Source organism: Cryptotermes secundus, unplaced genomic scaffold, assembly GCF_002891405.2.
Source record: "Cryptotermes secundus unplaced genomic scaffold, Csec_1.0 scaffold337, whole genome shotgun sequence".
NCBI lineage: Eukaryota > Metazoa > Arthropoda > Insecta > Blattodea > Kalotermitidae > Cryptotermes > Cryptotermes secundus.
The window spans coordinates 657,971-682,125 of NW_019733323.1; the positions used below are offsets into that span (position 1 = coordinate 657,971).

General features: G+C 34.3%; 1 protein-coding gene across 10 annotated transcripts in view; it reads left to right on the forward strand.

The window, feature by feature from the left end:
• The window catches only part of LOC111867958 (CUGBP Elav-like family member 4), a 239,562-nt gene that overhangs the window by 197,030 nt on the left and 18,377 nt on the right, over window positions 1–24,155 (forward strand). For 9 of the 10 annotated variants that reach the window (XM_023858205.2, XM_023858209.2, XM_023858207.2 and 6 more), the window contains 3 exons: window positions 6,876–6,959; window positions 10,894–11,052; window positions 11,348–11,523. In XM_023858205.2, coding sequence (XP_023713973.1) covers window positions 6,876–6,959; window positions 10,894–11,052; window positions 11,348–11,475 — 371 coding nt within the window. In that variant the 3' untranslated portion in view covers window positions 11,476–11,523. The remainder of the gene's footprint in view (window positions 1–6,875; window positions 6,960–10,893; window positions 11,053–11,347; window positions 11,524–24,155) is intronic. The other variant, XM_023858213.2, reaches the window with a different exon arrangement.

Here is a 24,155-nt window from a genome sequence, read left to right on the forward strand (position 1 = left end):
TTAACTGGCTAAGCACAGGGACAGGTTTACTTTACCTTACCTATGATGATTTATCATTTATAGGCTATACATGTATTCCATTTAAAATATCACTTTCTTGATGAAAAGTTATTTCATTGATATTACCATTTTCAAAACACAGACCTCTGGTGTTCGTGTGATTATTTTATTGGTCTAAAATAAACTTTTAGTTAAAGGTTCTTTGCTCATATCTTTCTTTAAACTATTCTCAAATTTCACTTCACTGTAGAGCTATATGACAAAGAAAGAGACCACTGAAAAATGCAGAATTGTTCAAACAGTTCTGAGGGTCACTGGCAATGGCAACAAACCTAAACTTACCCAGGTCTTGTGATGTGTTTGTAGAAAGAAACAGAGATAGTTCATATAGATAAATAAAAGTGTTAGGACTCTAATGACAACACAGGGATTATATTACTTTGTATAACTAAGGCCATGATGTAACCTAGTTTGTCATTGGATAGTTTGTGACAAATCATTCATACTTCTATCAGCAGACCCTAGTTTTTATAAATATAAGCTGTGCACACATAAATATTGGACTTGTTAACGTGTTTGGTTGAACGTTTGTGGATATGGGATGTGTCTCACATGAATGTCATTGTAATATCATACTTCAACATCCTATTGCATTACTATTAATCTTCAATGGATTAGAGTTTTTATCATCCAAACGCTATATTTTTATTCTTGCCTTCTATCCTACACACACTCTTTGGCATCATGTTTCGGCCTTTTTTTTTTATTGCTAGTGGGGTGGCACTAAGTCCCATATACTGTGGCCACTTCTGGCCTATTGTACCAGTACCAGATGATAGGTGAGGGTGATTGTGGAGCAATTGGCGGAATGAAGATTGGCAGGGGAAACCGAATTACTCAGAGAAAACCTGCCCCAGCGCCACTTTGTCCACCACAAATCCCACTTGACCAGACCCGGGATCGAACCCGGGCAGCCACGGTGGGAAGCCAGCGACTAACCGCTTGAGCTATGGTGCGGCCTTATGTTTCAGCCTTACAGGGCCATCCTTAGGTGTAATTACTTTTACTAAAATTGTTGCAGCGTCACTTCAATTTAGTCACGTGTGAAGCACGTTACTTTCAACAGAAATCCTCTAAAATCCATAAAATGCTGGTATGTGTTCACTGCCAGCAGCATGACATCGATACACGAATTCACTACCGAAAAAAAAAACAAATGGCAATGCACGTAGCTGTCAATTGGTACCAGAATTTTATGTATGTTAGAGGATTTATATCGAAAGCAACAGTGCATTCCACACGCGACTAAAATCGAAATGACAGTGCAACTATTTTAGTACCACACCTGAGGATGGCCGTTTGATGCTGAAACATGTTGTAGAAGAGTGTCCAAAGGATAAAAGGCAAGAATAAAAACGTTGCATTTGGACAGTGAAAACACTTATTCACTGAAGGTTAAAGTCATTTTACTTTGATTCATTGCTAACAGCGGTACTGCTTATATCACAAGAAATACATGACAGTATTCAAAGGTTAAAGTAATTATATTTATCACTCAATTCAATCAGATCCAGAGGTCATATATTCACATAAAAAATATTTCATATTTCAGAATTATTCATGGTTCTATTCATAATCAGTATATCACCATTTCCAAAGACTTTTAAATCATAACTCTTGTCACATGCAAAGAATATGAATTATGGCAGGAGCTCTAAACTGGCCACTGGTTTATGATGTCACAGATTCTCTTTTGACATGGTACAAATTTATATGCACCTTCATTTATAAGTAGCAACAGTTATAAATGGACTTTGTAACAGAAAAGACCTTGGCCCTAATTTACATTTTTATTTTAATTTTGTGCTGTTTGATGAATATATTTCTGGAAATTAATTCAGAGTAAACTTAAACCTTCATTTTTCTGTCAGTAGGAACTCTGTTTTGAAAGCAGAACTGTTCTCTGATCATACAGCCATACATATGTCAATATTTTAATTTCAACATATAAAACTTTGTCCTCTTTGTACAGTCTCACAGTACAAGCATCAGATACTGAGAAAAATAAAAGATTTTGCAAATTGGTCTCCAAGAAAATAATTTTCTTTTTATGCATTTGTGCAAGACCTTCAACATACATGGTATTTGCATTGACAAATTTTGCAGTATATGTGTTGATATTTTAGATTAAAAACTATACCTAGGTTACACAGTCCTCCTTTCTAAATGCTCCATGTACTTTAAATGTTAATACACAGAAGTCTGCCCCTATATCCTATATCCTACATATATTGTCCTATACCATGTATAATGATCCATGGATATGAAGTAAATAAATAAAAAAAAATGCCTTGCTATAACTGTCACTCTCTGTAACACAGAAATCTATAATTTGTTCCCATCTAGTTTAAAACACATTGTTAAAAGAGATAATAACATCATGTTGTTTAGCAAATTGAATATATCCATTCTTTCATTAGAGTGTGTATCAGGAACAAATGGAAGTTAAGTATTAAAAGTCACAGTGCATTATGAAATAGGCCATTATCAGTACATGTATCTCTCCTACATAATTATGTCAGCATAATCAAGCATTAATATCCCAGACTACTGTATATTCAGAATCATAAACATAATTAATTCTTCATCTTTACAATTGCCATTCAAAACTGTATACAGAATGTATTTAATTTAGTTTCCTTTAATTATCGAAATTAAATCATATTTTTTTATTCAAAATCAGTATGTACAAAGGTATATTTATCACATTTTGTGGGTGATATTTATAGTCATACATCAAAAGTTCATAAAATATGAAGCTTAGAAATCCATTTTTCCAACACAAACAGATTGCAGGAAAAGCTTCAAGAAAATTCTCTATTTTAGAAATACTATTAAGAGACATACATACTTTGTATGTTTCTTAAACGGTATTTCTCCACATCCACCAATGTACTGGAAGAAGCATCCAATCAGGCAGCTACAGCTACAGGAAATGAATTATTAATAAATTTGTGGCTCCTACTTTTAGAGTGAATAAGGTAGATCTGCATGTTATGTTGTCATATTCATTGGGTTGAAGACACAATGCCAGATGTCTTATATAAAGCAACATGTGACTAAGTAAGAAATTGTCTTACAGAATATTTTGTCTGGTAGATTCTACAGTTAGAAGGGTTACCTGCTGAAAAGTAAAAGTTGCTTCCTTCCAAGAGAGACCAAACTTAGAAAAATAATGAAAATATTCATGGTCATTTAAATGTCTGTGATTGAGCCCAGTAATCCAGACTAGCTCTGCCTAAGTGGCCTGACTGAAGAATAGGATCATTTCCTCAATTATACCGATGATGCAAGTAGACCTGGCTTCCAAAATATTGTACAGTTTTAAATTTAACTAGAAAATAGACAGCCTTCAATATAATTTTATAATTTGTAACATTCGTCATACACAAGACTTTTATATGTTATATTCTGAATTAATATTTTGAAATACTTCATGAGTTCTTTTGAATGCTAATGAATATAAAATAAGTATATTTATATTCCTACAGAATATACATTACCATTACTGTCGCTGTTTTACTCATTGCGCAGTTGCCTGCAATCAGCAGTTCTTTGCAGTATTTGCAGTAATACAGATCCTTATTTGTAGAATACGTATACCTAAACACATATCAACAGTTTTTTTCTGATATACAGAACATTACTGTTAAAATATATAAATGGATAAGACAGTTACAGAGTTCAAAACAGAATGTTTGTTTTACACACATTTTAAAACTATATTCACAATTCAGTGCAAATTTATGTGTTCCATTTGAAGGTATGGAACTGTGATGGAAACGCTTATGTGTTTCTCCAAATGTAAATGTAAGCACTCTCAAAGTAAAATATTAGTTCAGAACAAATTCGTTTTGTTATTGTTTTAAAATCACATGATTATTGGAAATTCAAATTCTTTTTCATAAAATGAATTAAAACATCTTACAAGAGCGTGGATTATTCCAAATTGTGGCTTTGTAGTAGAATGCATTGATGTGTTGATAATTGATAATTGTAAGTGATTAACATACTGCATTGTTTTCCTGAAACGTCACAATGTATTTCATGTGAGAAGTGCCCTTGCTAGGTCTGTCTATGTGTATGTTTGTTGTTTGTTTGTCTGTCTGTTAGGTGTGGTCTTGTATATGTATGATAGAAGATCTCCCTCCTCAGAGCCTGCCTGGTTTCATTTTCCTATACATTCTTCACTATATTGATCTACTTCTGGGTTAAATTCTTGCCTAAGGCTCCTAGATATACATGCATATTATTTGTTGGGAATATTTTGAGCTCTGACACAATAACAAATGAATACCAGGCAGAAAATTCTAGAAGTATTTAGAAATGTTTTTCTTTGAAGCTTAGTTTTATTGTGTATGTACATTGCAAAGCATACTAAAAGAAAACTGACAGCCATGGTGTGTAGATACATTTTCGTAAAAGACAGTTTTCCTTAATTATGTTGTCTAATAATAAGAGATATTTAAATGTCAATATACATACACAGATAAATTAGATCATTGTATCTTGTACTGAAAAGTTGGGTGTACACCCTTTAATGCTTGCTTCTCTCTGCATGGTTATGTTCTTAAATCTGCACATATGTATATTGCTTCAAATTGTTAATATTTTTCCTTTGCTTTGCTTCTTCTATTTAATTGTGTTTTGAAACAATTATCCCTATTAAATTCCATGACTGTGAGAACATGAACGCATCGTGAAATTTGTCTGTTAACTTTCTTTAAAACAAAAGAAGCAATTATTCAGAGAAATGTAACATGCCTTCTTAAACAGAAATAACATAAGAAGCATCTTAAGTTAGAAATCCACGGTGTCAACCTTCAATCCTAATCAGAACTCTTATAAGGACAATGTAATTTTTAATGAAGAATGATTGGAAATATGTTACAATTCAAAGGTGGGGCAAAGGAAGCATTGGTCAGAGATTTATGAAGTCCTTGAAAAACAATGAAGTGCTTGTATGTTAACAGTGATTAGTTATGGGAACAACTTGATGATGTCTACTTTCCTTAAAATATTACAATCTGCATATGAGGCTCATAAGAACAGCAAATTAATACATATACATCTTACTGGTGTGTTTCTATGCATAATTTTCACTCATAAAAATTCTAATTACAATAATTGCCAGGTTCAACATCAAAATCTTTATCCTGTTGGCATATACAAATTCCCTCTTAAGGAATCTGTGTTTGTGTTTGTGTTTATAATCTTCATACAAAATTTCACTTGCACAGTTCATTAGTTACTACCACAAAACAGAAATTCAAATACAGATTTTGCATAACCACCATGTTCTTCTTTTATTTTCTGCAAAAGTACAATTTAGCAACAGCAGCATATTTTCTAAAGATTTAACGCTACACAGAATATCAAAATCATGTGCTCCTGTGATAGTAGTGGCACCATTGACACTCCCATCACACAAGTTCTCACTGTCACCATACTAAAATTATTAATAGTAGGAAACTACAAATTGCAAAAATTGGGTGTCCTGTAATTACAGAAGCTCATGGTAGGCATAATGAATATGTTAATTGATTTTTAAGTTACTAAGCCAGATAGACACTTGGACATGATGATATCACATGCCTTTTACCTTACAAAATAAGGAAAATAGGCTAAAATTGGGACCAGGGTTTTAAAGGCTCAGGCCTCATTTGTAAATCTGAGATATCAAAAGTGAAGACTGACATGAACCATCATATAAATACAGTTTAGAACTAAAACTGTAGTATAATAATTTAATTGCCATCATGCTGTACCAAAATTACTGTGTCTCGTATATTATTTCCATGAAGATACTTCAGATTTTAATTGGAAATGCAATAAAACTCCTTTATTCCTTCAGGTTGAACCCCCCACAAAAAATAATCTTACAGATGAAATGGAATGTTAGGATTGAATTTATTTTCCTTACTTTGAGTTCACTGATCTAAGTATATTAGTTGCAGAAACCTGAGAAGAAAGAATCTATTTCTCCAAAAATACTTTTATTCATTAACAGTTTCATTGTAGCAATGTACACATTATAACATTTTCTGACATTCTGTATCGAATTCGGCCTGGAAAGCATAATGTATTAAGTTTTCATGATATCCATGTGAAATGTTTATTCAAAATGTCAACAATGTGAGCATTTTGCTAGCTGCTTGAAGAGTGCTTGTTACTATTAAAATAAAAACTCATGAAATGGAATCAACTAACAGAGGTCGAAAATTATATCTTTGCACTTTAATATTATCTATAATATTTTGTACTCAAGATACCAGTTTGTCATAAATTGTATGTGGAAAGTTTTATAATATCAGTCCCAAGTTCATCCTGTAGGATGACCAGGTGTTCTAACATAATCAAATGCTTCTTATCAGCATTTGGGTGTCATTGCTAAGCTATGTGTTACAGTAGGCATTGTCTGATATCATTGTACCTGCAAACAGCTTACACAGCCAGTGAAAAATGTTCATTGTTTGATCCCTTTGGAGGGATTTGATACTCATACCTCAAAGTGTAATAAAAATAAAAACATTTAAACAGATTACATGAAAAAGAGTACCAATATTCATCATTGTAAATTCAGAAATATTTCTTCTCTTTCAAAACCAAGGAATATTATTTTAATTAAAAACTGTGTTACACAAAGTGAATTGAACATCATCACCATGTATATCACATTCCTTTTAAAACTGTGAATCTGTTCATCCGAACCTCCTGACCTCTACTGTGCCCTCCTAACATCCAATTGGCAAAGAAAAGGAGGACAACATGACAACGATTATTATTTTGGTGTGTTCTCCCTTCTCTTCCGGCAGCGTACCCCGCTGCTGCGGTTTACGGCCAGTTCCCGCAGGCCATTCCCCAACCGATGTCCACCGTCCCCCCTACGCAAAGGGAAGGTAAGAAAAAATAAGAAACAAAAGAAAAAAGTAAATCAGTCTGCGAAATTTATACCATGAATTATATCTTTAAAACTTTAATAATCAGTGGTGCAAAAAGTGGAAGTTCTCCATATATAACTCTTGTCCCTTCCAGACCCATTGTTCCTGTAAAATGAATTGTTTCGAAGATGTGTGAATTCTCATTGATCGCCAGTAGCCATACAAAGCTTTCTTTTGTGCATATTGTATATTGTATTTTCTATCTTAAACCTCAGCTTAGTGATAAAACAAAGTTAGATTTCAGTAACTGTATGTTAATAGCAGAGTATGTTTTTATTTAATTATCTGACCTGTTCATTTCTAACAGTATAGAGTTTAACAAAAGTCTGAATATAGAGGTTTATCGGGGATACTTTTATCTTAACTTTGCTCTTCAGGAATAGGAGAAGATAAATTGAGTCGAATGCAGTAACATCTGATTGGAGACATGATTCTGGTAGGCTTATAAGGAAAGGAAGTAAAAAGGATCGTGAAGCTTTCAAAATTATATTGCTTAATGTGTTACCCTGTATTTGCATCAAACCAAATTGGAAAAACAATGTAAATAGCCTATACATCTATAAGGATCATTTCAAAATCTAGATATCCCAGACCGAAGTTAAACTCTATGTATCATAGTAAATAATCACAGGGTTTCTTAAATCCCTGTATACCAATTACACTGTAAATAGACAACCAACTTTACTTACTTAGGCATATATAAAATTATATCTTTTGCTTGGAAACAGCAATTACATTTTTTAATATTTGTTCATTAATATAAGAGTTCACTTCTGTGGAATAAATTAATAAACATAAGACAGTTAATCCCGCATAGATCTCTTTTACAACATCCATATAGAATTTCTGCTTAAACTTTTTGCACCTCTGCTAAACTCTGGATATAAGACTGTATTGCAGAAAAGGAAATATAAGAAAAAGCTGTTAAAAAAACAATCATTTAAGACATTTATTTAAAAACCCCACAGCTTGAAATACTGTACAAAAGTTTTATACCTATCATTGTTATTCTGAGTGTTGCATTTATTTGAATTTACTCTGAGTGTAATTGCAATTTAAATGTTGAATCCTGCAGCCTTTCTCATTGTTTTAAAGAATACAAAGAATTATACATTACAAATGAAAAATGTTTATGTGACAAGGAAACGTGGATAATGAAATAAAACTTTTGTACAAAGCCTTTTCTGTTGCAAAAGGAAATATATATATTTGATAGTGCAAATGCAGGATGATAGAGCTGTGTGAATGTGTGTGTATGCATATGTATGAATGAGTGTGTGAATGTATTTTATGTGTAAGGCATAAGAAACATTTTAGTGCATTAATGCATTGCATTATTTTTAAATTAACATACAGTGTTTGTGTATTAATTTATTTTTTAACTTGCATTCTTTGTGAATGTCGAAAGCATTACTTTATATTCAAGTTTTAATTTGTTATGTTCAATTTTTTAATTTTGGCGCAAAAAATGGTGCTGTGCACATTTTTCAATATTCCGCCGTTGTTCCTATTGTCGATGTTTTGTTATGTTCCCAGTGTAATGCCCTACCTATTGTTTGTTTGTGTGTTCTTTTCTAATTATTAACTAGATTTTCTTTTATTTGGCTAATGATCAATGATGGTGTGTATCGTGCAACTTTACACTGTACATAAATTGCCACATGCTTCTTATTTAACATAAGTGGCTGGGACATGGAATAACATCGCTACAATAAAGTCATTGTTGCGCTATTAAGGTTGGTTGTATTTAATATTTTATATTTCTCATTTCTTATTTCAGTCTACATTTTAGTGTGACTGTAAATGGATTGTGAGCACTGCTGATCTGTACACTGATAACAATATGTTAAGTAAAAGGTAAATTTTTCTTGTGCTTAAGTAAGCATGACGCCATGAAACATGTGAGGAGGTTGAGGTATAGCTTTGTACATTCTTAATCTCAGCAGCAACAGAAGTGAGTGGTCAGCTCCATGCTCCAGCCACTTTACCTTCAAGGAAAGAGCTTTCAGTGCCCATTGAATGTGAGACTGGATGAGCCCAGAGTCAGTCTGGATGCTATGGCAGAGATAAAACCTCTTGACCCATCTGAGGGACTAAGCCTTGACTCTTATTAGCTTTGATGTCAAAGCTATCCAGGAATTCTGCGTCATGAACTCTGTGGCCTGTAGTCCACAAGTGAACTATATCGAGCTGTCTGTGAAGTTAGTGCTAACTTTTGAGGTTAGAGGGTGTCACATGGTCAGTGCAATGGATTACCACGGCAGTTAATCTCGGTTTTCTAGACCGGAGCTGCTATGTTCTTGAAATAGGTCATCAGTTATCCTCACTAGGCTGAATGGGACCCCGTTCCAGGCCCACTATGTCTCAGAAAATCTGGTAGCGCCGGGAATCGAACCCAGGATCTCTGGATCTGTAGGCAAGAACTCCTACCACTAGACCAATTAAATTCTGTGTCATGTGCTTTAAAAATTGTTTTATTAGCATAGCTTACATCCAGGTTAATTTGGGGCCCATTTTTAGTTTATTATTATATGAGATTGGTTTTGTCAAAATTTAATAAGAGACTGTTGGTTGAGAACCATTTATTTAAGTATTCAGATATGGTCATTATATCACTTATAAAATCTGTCGGGTTAGAGTTGGTAACTGTTATACTGGTATCATCTGCAAACAGAATTAGTTTAGAGGTATTCTTAACAAAGTTTGATATCTATCTTTGCGTTGCAAAGGGCTAAATATTCTGCTCTGAAAGCACTATTTTTGAACAACCTCTGAAATTACGATCAAAAACCATATCCATACTGAAGAAAGCAGTCTTCTGGGATTTGGCGCCGTGTATATGTGGTGTTAACCGACGTTTCGGAGGAACGTATCGCCCCCATCTTCAGGGTTGAAGAAAAAGTGTAGGTAAATCTGCAAACGACAACANTACTCTTGTGATCTTTCATGTTATCTTGAATTTCATTGTGAAAGCATGATGCAGCAGTCATATATGAAGAAAAGGCTTGGATATTTGTTGGCAGTTATTCTTACTAGTAAAAGATAAATAGTTCATTCTTTTCCAAAGTCTGCTTCTTAATCTGTATGATTTTTATTTTTACATAGACACTGGGCATCCCAAATTTCTGTATCCGGTATCTAGGCATCTTGGCTAAGGAATACATCATTCATAGAAATTAATTAGAAACGTGATACTAGTTTTAAACTGTGGACACTGTATTTGTTTAGTTTTACTGGAACGTGAAACAGATTTCGGAACTCACCAAAATCTTAGGAAGAAACCGAAACTAAACATTTGACATTAATTATCATACTGAATGTATTTAGGATTGTATAATGTCTATATAAAAGAATGAGTTTACTTGACTGTTGTTCCTAGAACATTCTTGAAACTACTTTACTTTTTAAACTATCCTTGGTATTGAACAGCAAGATTGAGTATTGCAAAAAATTGTTGAATGTAATAATAATTGTAAATTTCCATTATAACTTAATGAATGCCAGCCCCAGCATAAGACAAATTGAAGTTTGTTAGTAACATGCATAGCACACAAGCTGAACCCACATATAACCATTTTAACAATTATAGTTATAAAATAATGTAATTAAACAGTTGTTCTATGTTTATTTTTCACCTGTATATTGTATTTTGAACAGTAAAATAATTTAATATGTATTTTTGATTGAAAGACTAAGAAATGTGAAATAAAATAAAATTGTTGAATGGGAGTTGTAAATGTTTAAAATTGTAATTTAGCCTGAAATGAAAATGTATGTGCAAGGACAGAATTTGATACGTGGTTGTTTGTAGATCAGCAGTGCCCAAATCCATGTAAGAAGTGAAGTGTGTGCTGCACTGAACTTTGCTTGTCTGTCTGTTTGTCTGGCACAGGCTGCTCCATCTCAGGACCAGAAGGCTGCAATCTGTTTATCTACCATTTACCTCAGGAGTTTGGCGATGCTGAACTGATGCAGATGTTCTTACCATTCGGCAATGTTATCAGTTCCAAGGTGTTCATTGACCGCGCCACCAACCAGAGCAAATGCTTTGGTAAAGAACAACATTATATATACAGTAGTTTCCACTTCCTCTTCAACATAGGGACCTTGTTGTCCATTAATATTCTGTTTGAACTTATGGCTTGAAAAAGACAGCTCTTTATTTTAATAAAGAAAAAGACAAATAAAATTCATATTCCTCTTCTACCTTTTCCCACTTTTAAGCTTATTTATGTTACCAGGTTTGTATATAAATAAAATTAATATGTTATTAATCTATATACAAGAAATTGGCAGTTATAGTTAGTATACTCTGATGACATTTATTTCTGTTATTTTGTTTGCAGGATTTGTATCATTTGACAACCCAGCAAGCGCCCAGGCTGCAATTCAGGCCATGAATGGTTTCCAGATCGGCATGAAGCGTCTCAAAGTGCAGCTGAAGAGGCCCAAGGATGCCAATCGCCCTTACTAACCCCCACTGTAGCCTAGCCACTGCAGCAGCAGCTACCAGCATGCACAGGTGCGCCACAATGATAAGAATATATTTTTTACTGCTGCAATTAAGCAAAGTCCATGTGCTGAAACTGCAAAATCTCAAATGACCCTTTCATGCCTATACTTTTCAGCATTTATAAATAAATATGTGTATACAGTTAGTTGAGAGTTCACCCACATTGTGTTAACATGCAGACTGATAAATTGTTTTCTTCTTCACGAAAGAAGCAACTAGCATACCTTATTTTGGTGTTATATTTTAGCGTCCAGTTGCACTGATTTTCATCCATTATATGTATACAGTGGCCGTCTTGTAGTGCACTCAATTTCACCTGTCACTTCACAACATGTTTCGGCAACATAGTGCCATCATCAGGTGTCCCAATTACGTCAATCTGTTGCATTGCTTGCCCTCATATATTTTCACAACACCATTTAAAAAGTCCATATTTGTCAATTATGATTACAACACTCGCAGCTAAGAAGGGAACACACATCACAAGACGCGGTTTACACAGAAAATAAGAAAAACGACCCCGTAGTGAACAAACCACATGCAAGTTTTAATTAAGACAAATAAGATGAATTATCTTAACAAGTTTTAGCGAGTGTAAATTTATCATAATTGACAAATACGGACTTTTTAAATGGTGTTGTGAAAATATATGAGGGCAGTCAATGCAATAGATTGACGTAATTGGGACACCTGATGATGGCACTATGTTGCCGAAACATGTTGTGAAGTGACAGGTGAAATTGAGTGCACTACAAGACGGCCACTGTATACCTTATTTTGGTGTTTAGTTGTGCACCATTTTAATCCATAGAGTTGTTTGTTATCACAGTGTGGTCAATTACAATATGAATTATGAAATTGTTTGAATTCATATTTATCTCAATGGGTTCTGATATTTACAATGTCATCCTCACGATTACAAACCTAGTAATACAAAAGAAATTGGCTCAAGTTTATTTTGCATGATGGTATATAATTTTAGAAGCCAAAAAAAAAATATTACGTGAAATGGTCTTACGCGTAATATAAAATCATACATTACAAACAATGTATATTAAGAGTTCTGTCTCCTGGGATATAGTGCCATGCAGTGTGTTGAAAGTCAGCTGATGGTTTGGAGGAACATGTCACTTCCAACGTCAGGATTGAAGAATAAAGCTAGCATTAAATCAGCATAAAGCAGGTGGCAATCAGAGCTTATTATCAACCCTAAAGATGGAGGTGACATGTTCCTTTGAAATGTCGGTTGACTTTCAATGGATTACATAGCTTTATATCCCAGAAGGTAGAACTCTTCAAAACCACCACTGAAAGGACCTGATATCCTACAACATGTACTAGAATCCCTTTATGCAACTCAAATATTGAATTTTCAGTTCTGTGTAAAAAAAAACTGTATGACTCAAGGCATGTTGAGTTGACCACAGGGAAACTGAAATAAAGAAGATAATTTTTATAGTGATAATAATTAAATTAAATGATATAGTGAATATTTCATGAAGGTATATACTNAATTATTATGAATTTCAAAATAACTAATAATTATTCTCTTTACCGGCAATTATAAAACGCGTATGCCAGAGACAGCGTTGATAAGTAGTTACTATAGGATTCTGACGATGGTGTATAACACACTGATATAGTTGATAGTTCAGCAGCAGCTGCATCCTCTGAAGTCTAGACTTTTTAAAATGCTGTGTGAGGAAATGGGTGCCAAACAAACTGCTCTGTTGTTTTTTAGTGATGCTCGATGGCTTTCAAGAGGCAAGGTATTAAAGAGAATGTTTAAGCTGAGGCATGAGGTGTTCTGTTTTTTAAATGAGGAAAATCACTCATTGGCATACAGTTTCAGCAACAAGGATTTTTTTTATTGAAAATGGCCTACCTCACAGATATATTTGAGAAACTAAATATCCTCAACACTTCACTTCAAGGGAATGAGGCAACTGTACTTTCTTGGAATGACAAAGTGAAGGCATTCATGAGAAAATTAGAGCTCTGGAGAAACAGTATGGAAAGTGACATGCTAGACATGTTCCCTTACTCTAGTGTCAATGGTACAAGACACTGATAATCCAGTGCTTCCAATGGTCATAAAAAGCTGCCTACTTGATCATCTCATAATGTTGAAAGTTCATTTCGAAAAATACTTTTGCAATGATTTTGATAAATTTAATTGGATTAAAAATCCATTCGAAAATGCTTCTGGGCCATCATCTCTAAAGGTAAATGAGCAAGAACAACTCATCGATCTCAGTAGAGATACTTCATTAAAAAGTAAATTTAAGGAATTGTCTTTGTTGGAGGTCTGGATACATATTGGCAAGGAATTCCCAACTTTGAGCCAAAAAGCATTGAAGATCCTGATTCCTTTCGCAACAACTTCCTTATGTGAGACAGGCTTTTCTGCTTTGGCAGCTATAAAGTCAAAGTATCGTACAAAGCTAAATATTGCTAAATAAGTTAGAGTGGCCATTTCTGATATTACACCACTTTTGATAAACTTTGTTCTCAAAAGCAGGCCCAACCATCACACTGAACTTTGGCATTTAAATGTTTGATTTTCTTTGCAGAAAAAATTAAATACTTGTTAGTCAAATATCATTTCATTTCAGTACATATTTTGGTTAATTGCAAATGTTAAAACTAATTTTTATTGTAGGCCTGATATTGTGATACTTTAATTTTGAGTAAACTACTGCTGAATAGTATGTAGAAAAACACTAAATAAACTGAATAAAACATCAAACATACCATGACTTCTGTTTTGATAAAAAAAACAGGCTGGGGGCCTGAGAGTATTTTCTCTTGTCAGGGGGGCTGAGAGGTAAAAAGTTTGAGAACCACTGCACTAATTCATTAAGAGTTCATCTGATAGAAGTTAATGGAGAAAACGTTATCTGTTCAAGTGTGAGTTGGTATTTGCTAGGGTCTCTATATTGTGCGTGTGCACAATGTAGCCCTCAGTGTGGTTGCAGTTAGACTGTCCAACAGTATATGTATAAGTAGTTGTATCTGAGGAGGTGTAGTGTTTATGTCATTAGGACCTTCTTTACATATGTTTAGTACTCAAATTGCAATAACCACCCTCGTATACCTGTTTGCTAGTTAACTTACTGAGTGGTTTATTCAACTACAACCTGACACTTCTATATATATAAGGTCTTCCCCATTAATTTCTATTGGATAAACTCTACTAATTTAGTGATACAATTAGTACATATGTTCATAATAAATTAACTATATATTTTAATTTAATTATTATCACTCTAAAATTACCTTGTTTGTTTTAGCTTAAAAGTCAATGCATAGTCTTAATGGATATCCCTGTGGTTTGTTCATCATGCCATCAGTCATGTACCTTTTTTACACAGCTTTCAAATCCAAATCTTTGAATTGCATACATGAATTTTAATATATGTTATTCGTAAAACATGAAGTTATTTTGTATGTAAGACTGTTTCATGAGAACATTATTTTTTTCTAAAATTATATACAATCATGGAATATAACATTGAGCTAATTTCTTTTGTATTACTTATATATATATATATACACCCGTGAGGATGACACTGGAAATATCAAAACACGTTGAGATAATGACGAATTAAAACCAATTTCAAGAACTCATATTGTATTTGACTGTACTGTGATAATAAATAGTAGCATACCTTAATGAATACTTACCTGTCATTCTGTATGGCCTGAAATAAGATCACAGCAACAAGTCATACAATATAATTCACAAAACAATGTATACTCGAAACACTTTTATAGCTGTGTCACAATATGTTATGTATAATGAAAGCAGAAACAGGCTAGTGTGACAGGTTCTGTATCCAATGGCTTCGGCCTTGTATGGCTGTGCTGGAACGTATAATAAATACAATACAATACAGTACATTACAATTATAGTTTCCAGTTTTGGTTGTAATATTTGAGATGACAGTGATAATGTATATTAATTGCAAATGTAAATACAATATACATAATTCTAATTTCAGTCTTCATAGGTATTTTTTTATTGCTAGTGGGGTGGGACTAAGTCCCTTGTACTGCGGCCACTTCTGGCCTATTGTACCAGCCCCAGATGATAGGTGAGGGTGATTGTGGAGCAATTGGTGGAATGAAGATTGGCAGGGGAAACCGAAGTACTCAGATAAAACCTGCCCCAGCGCCACTTTGTCCACCACAGATCCCACTTGACCAGACCTGGGATCAAACATGGGCTGCCATGGTGGGAAGCCAGCAACTAACCGCTTGAGCTATGGCACAGATCTTCATAGGTACATAAGTGAATGCAGTAAACGCAGAAGTTGGCTTATAATGTATAATCCAGTATGTGCATGTTTAGAAATGTTCATAACAGCACTGTCTGAAGCTATGCAGAGGTAAGGAAGAATCAAAACTTCGGTTGAACAAAACAACTCCAGGTAAATTTAACAAGGGTAAATATTCTGATTATTATAACTACAATGCATGGACAACATCAGATACGCATATCTTACAGAATGTAGTTTAAACTTTGACAATGAATAAATGTGGTAAAGTTTTCTTGGTTTAGTTAATAGCTAGTATTTTGGAGGCTTGATTTGTCTCCATCTTCAGAATCATCTCTGATGATGGAGAAAGAGTCTCTCTGCAAAACGTTGGCTTATTAGCTTAACCATACCAACCCTAATGTGAACTGTTGCTCAAGTCAATGTTAGTATGCCTGCTAGAAAGTAAAGATTTATGAAACACAAGAATGACCACAAAGAAATAATTTGGAAACAGCTTGAGGTTTGTCTCTTTAAATCTGTATAACATGACTGAAATCTTAATTACTTACATTTCATTATGGTTGCCTCATATTATCTCAGTGCTGTACATTAAGATCCTCTTTAATTCGTTTCTTCCCATGGACTATGCCTTGCAGATTTCAGTATCATTACCAGTTTTATAATGTGTCTGTGTTTTAAGAATTCCTCTCCTCAGCTTTTACTGCAAGAAAAATTTCAGGAAATATTACAACAAAGAAATGTAGTTATTTATAATTGTGTGTATCAGAAGTTGCAGTTTCCAGTTATTTCAGATGGCTTCCAGACTCTACAATCATGCAGCCTGGCTTCAATTTAGTTATTTTGGTCCATACTCAGACATTTTACAATTTTAATTTAAACCATAACTGGAATTACTGATGAATCATACATGCCAATTTGGAAATATTACTACTGAAATCTTGTTTTCCTTGGAAGTGAAATTTGGAAAATCACTTTTTTAATACCCAGTCCAGAAGGGAAAATTATTCAAATGACTCTTGTTTCTTAATTATCTCATGGAGAAAAAGTATTCAGAGCGAAAAATAAATATAACACCATTCTGCTTTTTTAAATTGAAATGTCTTTCATTCTAGAAAATCCATCATTCTGAGTATCACATTACAAAATATTAGATAAAATAAAACACCAGTCTTATTCTTGACATGAAGTACCAAGTTAGGAACTGTAATTGCTAATTCTGATATTTGTAGGAATAATAGTATAGTGTTTGCATTTTTCTGATTTTATCACTGGAAAAACAAGGGGTCACCTTATCTTCAGAGTCACTTTATATTCAGACTTATACAGTAATTAAGAATATTAATTCTGAATTAGTTTGAGGCATAATAGAGCAAGTTATGAAAGAAATCTGTTTGCACCAGTTAACATCAATGCAAATATGAAAGATGGAAAGAATAATATACTTCTTTATGTAAAAATATAAAAATATGAAATATTTTTCCTTCATTTCTTGTTGTTCGTGTTTATATAGTATGGCAATATATGGTTTATGTTGATCATTCTGGCCCCTTCTTACAAATGTAAGAGCACAGAATTCATTTGGGGGAGCACCCACAGGACTGATTTTGTTAACTCTATTAAAAAATTGACCGTGAAGACAATGTTTGGCAGAGGGAATCTACAGTTCGGTGTTGTCTCTCTTCCATGGGGAGGGGGATAGTCTTCACGTTCCCAAGCTTCTATATTTGGTAGAGATGAACATTTCATCCTATGAACAGAACACTGTACACATATTTCCAAGCAGGGATCAGACTCAGAGTCCAGACTACTAGGTCCCCTTTAATTGTTGATATTATAGTACATGATTTACACTTTTTAAGTTTGTTTGGTGAATGTGTCTGCATCCACTGCTTTGACTGCTCTTTTGTTTCAACGTTTACAAATGAAACTCAGGTTTCATCATCTGTTATTCGTACGATGTGATTGAGAAATCGATCACCATCTTTGTGGTATCACTCTAAAAAGTCTACAAAAACCGAAGTCATTCTCTGCGGTTTGTGTGCACCAGTGAGCATTTTTGGAAGCCTTCTTGCGCAAAACTTGTGATAGCCTAACATAACTGTGACAGTCTCATAGAGAACAGTGTGTGAAGTTTGTGGAAATTGACACAGAAGTTCAGAAATTGTGAAGCACCAGCTTTCACAAATTTTTTGGGCAACACTTTGGACAAGATCATTACTCATTATAGATGACTGACCACACTGCTCTTCATCGTGAACATTTGTTCCCCCATCTTTGAACATTCTACACCACTCATCCGCAGTACATAATTCACAATGGATTTCCGCAACACCCCTTTTTTTAGCACGAAGAAAGCAGGTAACAGCGCAAATTTCACCGTTAGCAGGATTATCAATTGCAGGACACATCAGAACTCATGCTGTAGAGACAAGAACGAACACTAGGTGACCAGTTGTGTGATGGTTTACAAGGTATTGAGTCATATGAATCTAACTCACTTGCAAGAGCTCTCCCTCACGCCTACATTAGTTGCCTAAAATAAACAGATAAACAGAGGTTACATTCCTAGGATTAAAGAAGGTAAAGCTATCCCTGTAACAGGCCTTGGGGCCCCATAGGTTTCTGGGACATCAGGGCGCCCACATTTTGTAGACAGTTGGCTCACAGATGGCGGTGAGGTTGTCAGCCTTACATTCCAGCCGCCCTTTACTCCCAGGAAGATTCCTGCTTTTCATTTCTGTTAGAGGCTGAGTGGACCCTAGGGTGACATTGCGGCTAGAAAGATTAGGCCAATTGAAAAATTTAATGACCTTATCGGGAATCAAATGCCCAACCTTCCAGCTTTTAGTGTAGTGCCTCAACCAACTCCATTACCCCATGTCCCCATGTACTTTCCGAATAGCCTTCATAAATACAAAGTAGATAAAATACTAAAATTACAGATTCTAGTATCCTAAAGCTTACTGCAAATTATTTAACTACTGTCGTGTGTTTATAGAAATATTTTACATTGTGGATAAAACATTGCTTTCTTCTGTCAATCAGTAACATGGGTGTCTGCTCTGGTAAGTGCTCATTCTTTAATCACTTGTCTTACTTAGAATCTATCAAACACAAGTTAGTGCTCTAAATGTCTTTGAATAGCATTAAGTCTCAATCAGCATGAATACATAGAAATTCAGTTGAAATATTACTGCAAGTTTAGATGCTGAGAGTAAGAATTAGTAGAATTCAAGATATAGCACAAAAGAGACATGTCATTTAGATTCTGAATTAGAAGATCAAGTAAATTCTGAGTATGGACTGAAAATGACCTCAATAAATTTTGTTAAATGAGTCTCTTGGGATTCTTTTTGTTCCCAACTTCCCGGAGAACTCTTCGACATGACTTTTACTAAAAGAGAAAGGAATATTATGTAGCCAAATTTAATGAATCATTTTTCCTACCATTCATCCTTCAGTGTCATGGAAACTAAGCTGCCACGGTGCGAGCGATTGAATGAACACGCACCCAGTTGCCAAAAGAAAAGCACGCACGCACTGACTGATGTAAACTATGAGAGAAACAGCACCCAGTAAGTGGCTCGTCATAAACGATATGAGTTATATATCGTCCTGATGTTGTGGAACATTCTCTGTTGTTCAGCTGAGCTGTCGTCAAGTGCGTTATATTACATTACATGGTTTAGTTTCTTCCTGTTAGAACTAACATATATTCTTAATTACGTGGTCCAGAGCAGCCTTTATAGGTTTTGTTGACGATCATTATAAGTCATGGTTAGTGTATATCTCTCTGTGAACATTCACTTTAACTTACTTTGAATCTCAGACTGACGTTACATTTACATGCACAGTTTATTTTATTTCTTGTGGTTTATTTGACGGTGTTGCCAGTAGCTTATACTTTATAACATCAAATGGTAGGGTGGTCAATACATAATGAATTAGAAAGGAGGGGGAAGGAAGTGGTTGTGGCCTCTTTCAAGGGACTGTCCTGGCATGTCTACAGGGACTGAGTAAAACCATGAAAACCCCTATCCAGGATAGTTGGTGTCTAGCCAGGATTTAAACTGCGCACAAGCTAGCAGTGCTACCACTAGAGCCAACTTGCTCAATTTTATATGCACAGTAGAATATTCTACATGTATGTGAGAAGATGACATTGAGTTCCAAATGTTGTTTAATATTAAAAGCATCCATATCACCTTAACTGTGCTGTAAAAAATAGCACTAGACCATTGAGTCAGTGAAATATATAACGCCATTTTCCAGCAAACTTCACAGTAAATGTAGTGTTTTATTTTTCTCTGAAGTTCAATGTAAGTGAAAGAATTAAAATGGAGAGCTAAACTACTGACTGGAATTTACGAATCCCTTCAACTTGGAGAAAGATGAGTTTTAATTGAATAAATTAAAGATACATTCATTGTGCCACTTTCAGATTTTCATCTCTTCACCCATTGTAAATCTTTAACTTCAAATAAATACATATTTAGTTTTATTTAAACCGTTGCTGATTTCTTCATATATATATTTGTATCTGTGCTACATTTGGAATCATAAACGCATTGATATGATTCTTAATCAGTTTTGATATGTATGCTGGTTCATGTTTACAAACAGTATTTTGTTACCCAGACACACAACGTAAGGACAGTTCAATTAATCTTTTCTGGCATAAAAGCTCCTAATTAGTCTCTTATTATCCTGATTGCATATGAAAATCATAGCACCATGCATGGTAAAATAAATTATCAGGTGTCATATTGAATTGACTTTTGAAGAAATAATAATAATACAAAATGACATGTAAGAAGTATGGCTGACTTCTAAAAAATATGTTGTTGAAAATAAATTTAACAGTACTAAGTAATAGTGATCAATTCTCAAATACAATGCAGGGCCTCATTTTATTTAATATTGGTGACTGTAGCAAGGAACAGGTTTGAATATAGAGTTGGTATATAGAGTCTAGAACAACCACATTCAAGTAATTATGGATACTGTAAAAAATCAAACTTTGGCAATGTGTTGAATTAAAAACATATCTTTTCATATAGAACCAGAAAAGGCTGCTTTGGTTTCAAAAGTAGTGCATAAATTGTATTTAGACTCTCAAATTAAATCTTTTCAGGACACTAAATCCCGATCATTTATGTAGATGTGCCATGGGAATTTATTATTTACTTTTTGGTTGGTTTGCGTTGCGTGATATGATCTGAGTGTTCTAAACAATTCATGAATGTGTTAACAAAGTGGTGACTGACTGGCTGTTTGCACCAATGCCCATTCAGTTCCTTCCATATTTTATTTTACTGAGAGAGAGAGAGTAATGGAGGCTTTGGTTTCTGAGTTACAAAAATCAGAGAATTTATGCCACTAATTAAAAATAATCTTTATTTTAAAATGTAATATTCCTACCCACTGAATTACTCTTCATTCTCTCGGAGCAAGTTATTAGCATGAATTTTGTAAATATTAGTGAGGCTATGGTTAATATTAAGGAAATTAAAAATTAGGATTCCTTGAAAATTGTACTGCAGATTGTCATTGCTGTCTGAAATAGAGTCCAGCCCTGCAGATCCTAAGTAACACAAACAAATTGCTCTGGGAAGGCTTGAACTTGTACTTCCAAATCATAAAACAAGCCAGTAGGCATAAACCACATATTTAAATTAACTACCACCTAAAAGTACTTTTGACTTGGAAAAATTAATATATTTCGTACACCAATATCTGTATTCTGTAAACAACTTACCACCTAAAATAATGATATAAGAACTCCAGGTTTCTTATGATCAGATGCCATTGCCATCAACTTTCTCTCTTAAGGGGAGTGAGCATCATGTACACAGTACAAAAGTCTGCAACATGTCTTTGAAAGTACACAGGGATTCAAAATCATTTTATAGCACAGATAAATATGGACCTTTCAGCAACTAAAAAAAGATTTTATAGACATAATTTATGATTCATCAACAGTGGTATTTAACATTAGTTTTACTCTCATTGGAAGCCAGGATAGCTCAGTCAGTATAACAACTAGCCTACAGGCTGGATGGCCAAGGAGTCAGGGTTTGATTCCCGGTAGAAGTAAGAGATTTTTCTCCTCTCTGTTATGTCCAGACCAGCTCTAGAGTCCATTTGGCCTCCTCCTGTACACAGGGTACCAGGTGCTGTTTCCTCAAAGAGAGAAGTGGCAGAGGGCATGAAGCTGACCGCTCACCTCCATCTTGTTCTGAGGTTAAAAATAGCGAAGCAATAACTCCACTTTCAAATATGTCCTCACAGTGTGGTGCTTAATTAATTAAGCCCAGGGATGACTTAACATTATTTCCATTTATTTCACTTTAACCTTAATATCAGGTTGGAGTCAATGTGTTTGTTTCCCCATGTGATACAGATCAAACATCTAATATCGGCTAACACTTGTTTTGAAAAATTCTTTCAGGGTACCATAATTGTAAATCACGTTTTTTACACTTTAAGTTAAAATATAAAACCTGATAACCCAAGAAGCATGCCAGAAATTATTACTTACATAGTGAATTTACTTGTAACAACAAAACTAATCATTACATTTTGTTCTGTGGGAGGAGAACATTCCTGTGCTGTAAATATGGTTAATATGACACTGTATATTGAAGACATGAGGCAGTTGGCTGAAGTGTTGCTTTCTTCCCCTAAATAAATATTACAATTTTTGTGTATTATCTCTCTTTTTCAGTTATGTTTGTGAGCATCAGGACACTGGTAACGTGTTAGTGGCTTAGTTGGAACACAGCAGTTCGATGTAATGGGTGTTGGTGTAATTGTTTATTATAACTGTGTAATTGTTGCCTCTAAATTTATTGTGGTTGTTTATTTTTTGGCAGTTTTCGTATGGAAAGAGCTGATGTTAGAAGTGCTGATTTTTCACATAGTTTTGGCAGTATTTTGTTTCCGTAACGCTATTTTGAAGCCAGTAATGACCATACTGTTGTAAATTATTAGGCCCTTTCCTATTTTCTTCTTAATTATTAAAATGTTAGCACCAAGTGTTCCGGAATTCAGATCTTAACAGTTAATAATAAAAGATTTTAGACTTATATTGTGCTGGACTAAATCTCAAATTAGATTTATTGTAGCAGAATGTTATTCAGTGTTTTAAATTACTGTAAAGCCATTCATAGTTTGAACCAAAAGCTAATGGGACTGTTCTGGTTCATCTGTTTGTTTCATTGTAGAAGATAATTTCTATAAAATTTCCAGTATCAAAGATCTGATGCTCTTTGACTTCAACAGAAATGTTGTGTAAATCAGTTCAGCAGATTCATTGGAATTAATGTGTATGGCATGTAAGAGTTAGCTGTGTAACTTACTCATCTTTATGGACCATAACACTAGTATTTCATTGAAGAATGGAAGAATTTCATGAGGACAGCCTTAGAATAAAATCAGGGATATATGCACAGAAACAGTGACATGTATCAAAACAGTATAAATTAGTCATGGTTTTTTAAAATACTCCCACATATTAGATTCTGCATTTGTAAGCATCATATCACAGTGTTTATATGTTACAGAGAACGGATTCATTCTCAGAATCAAAATTTTGGATTCCCCAATATGTCTTAAGCCTCACTTAATTACTTACTGGAAACAAAATGTAAACAAAGCAATACTGAAAGAGGAAAGCTTTGTGTGTGTGCATCCACACAGGCATGTGTATCATTTATTCATCACAACATATTCCAGTTTGTAGAATTCAAGGATAGAATTCAAAAGAGATTTCAGCTTTGGCATCTCTAAATCAGGCCATTATAGCAGTACAAAAGATACCTCAGTCCTTAGCCGCACTTGCCCCTATGTTCCCTACTTGAGTCAGTTTCATTGAAAACGATCATCCACTTCCCAAACAAACTGAAGGCTTTAGACATCCTTATTTTCATCAGTTATTTTACTTTCAGTGTTAGCTGCATTTCTTCTTTGCCCTTCTTCTTTGTTTCCTCAACTGAGTCAGATCTTAATTGCTCAGCTCATCACCATGTATTTCTAGCATCCCCGTCACATTATTTCGGTAAACTTTATAGAAGCCAATCTTCTTTACTGGTCCCATAATCTGTTAGGTAGGTTCTCAGTGTTAGCAGGGTGGTCAGATGTAATGTTAAAAACAAGCAGGGCTCTGTTATTCACATTCTGTTCCATATAATACTTCTAGATGTTGGAAAGAAGAAGGATGTAGCCCAATCCTGTAACTAGCATACCATCATCCAAGCCTTCTTAGTAGACAGCCAATGCACAGATAGATTGGGCTTGGTGTAGTAGTTCAGTGCCCTTGGAGTCTCTGAGTAATACATCTGAAGAGGTTTCAACTTG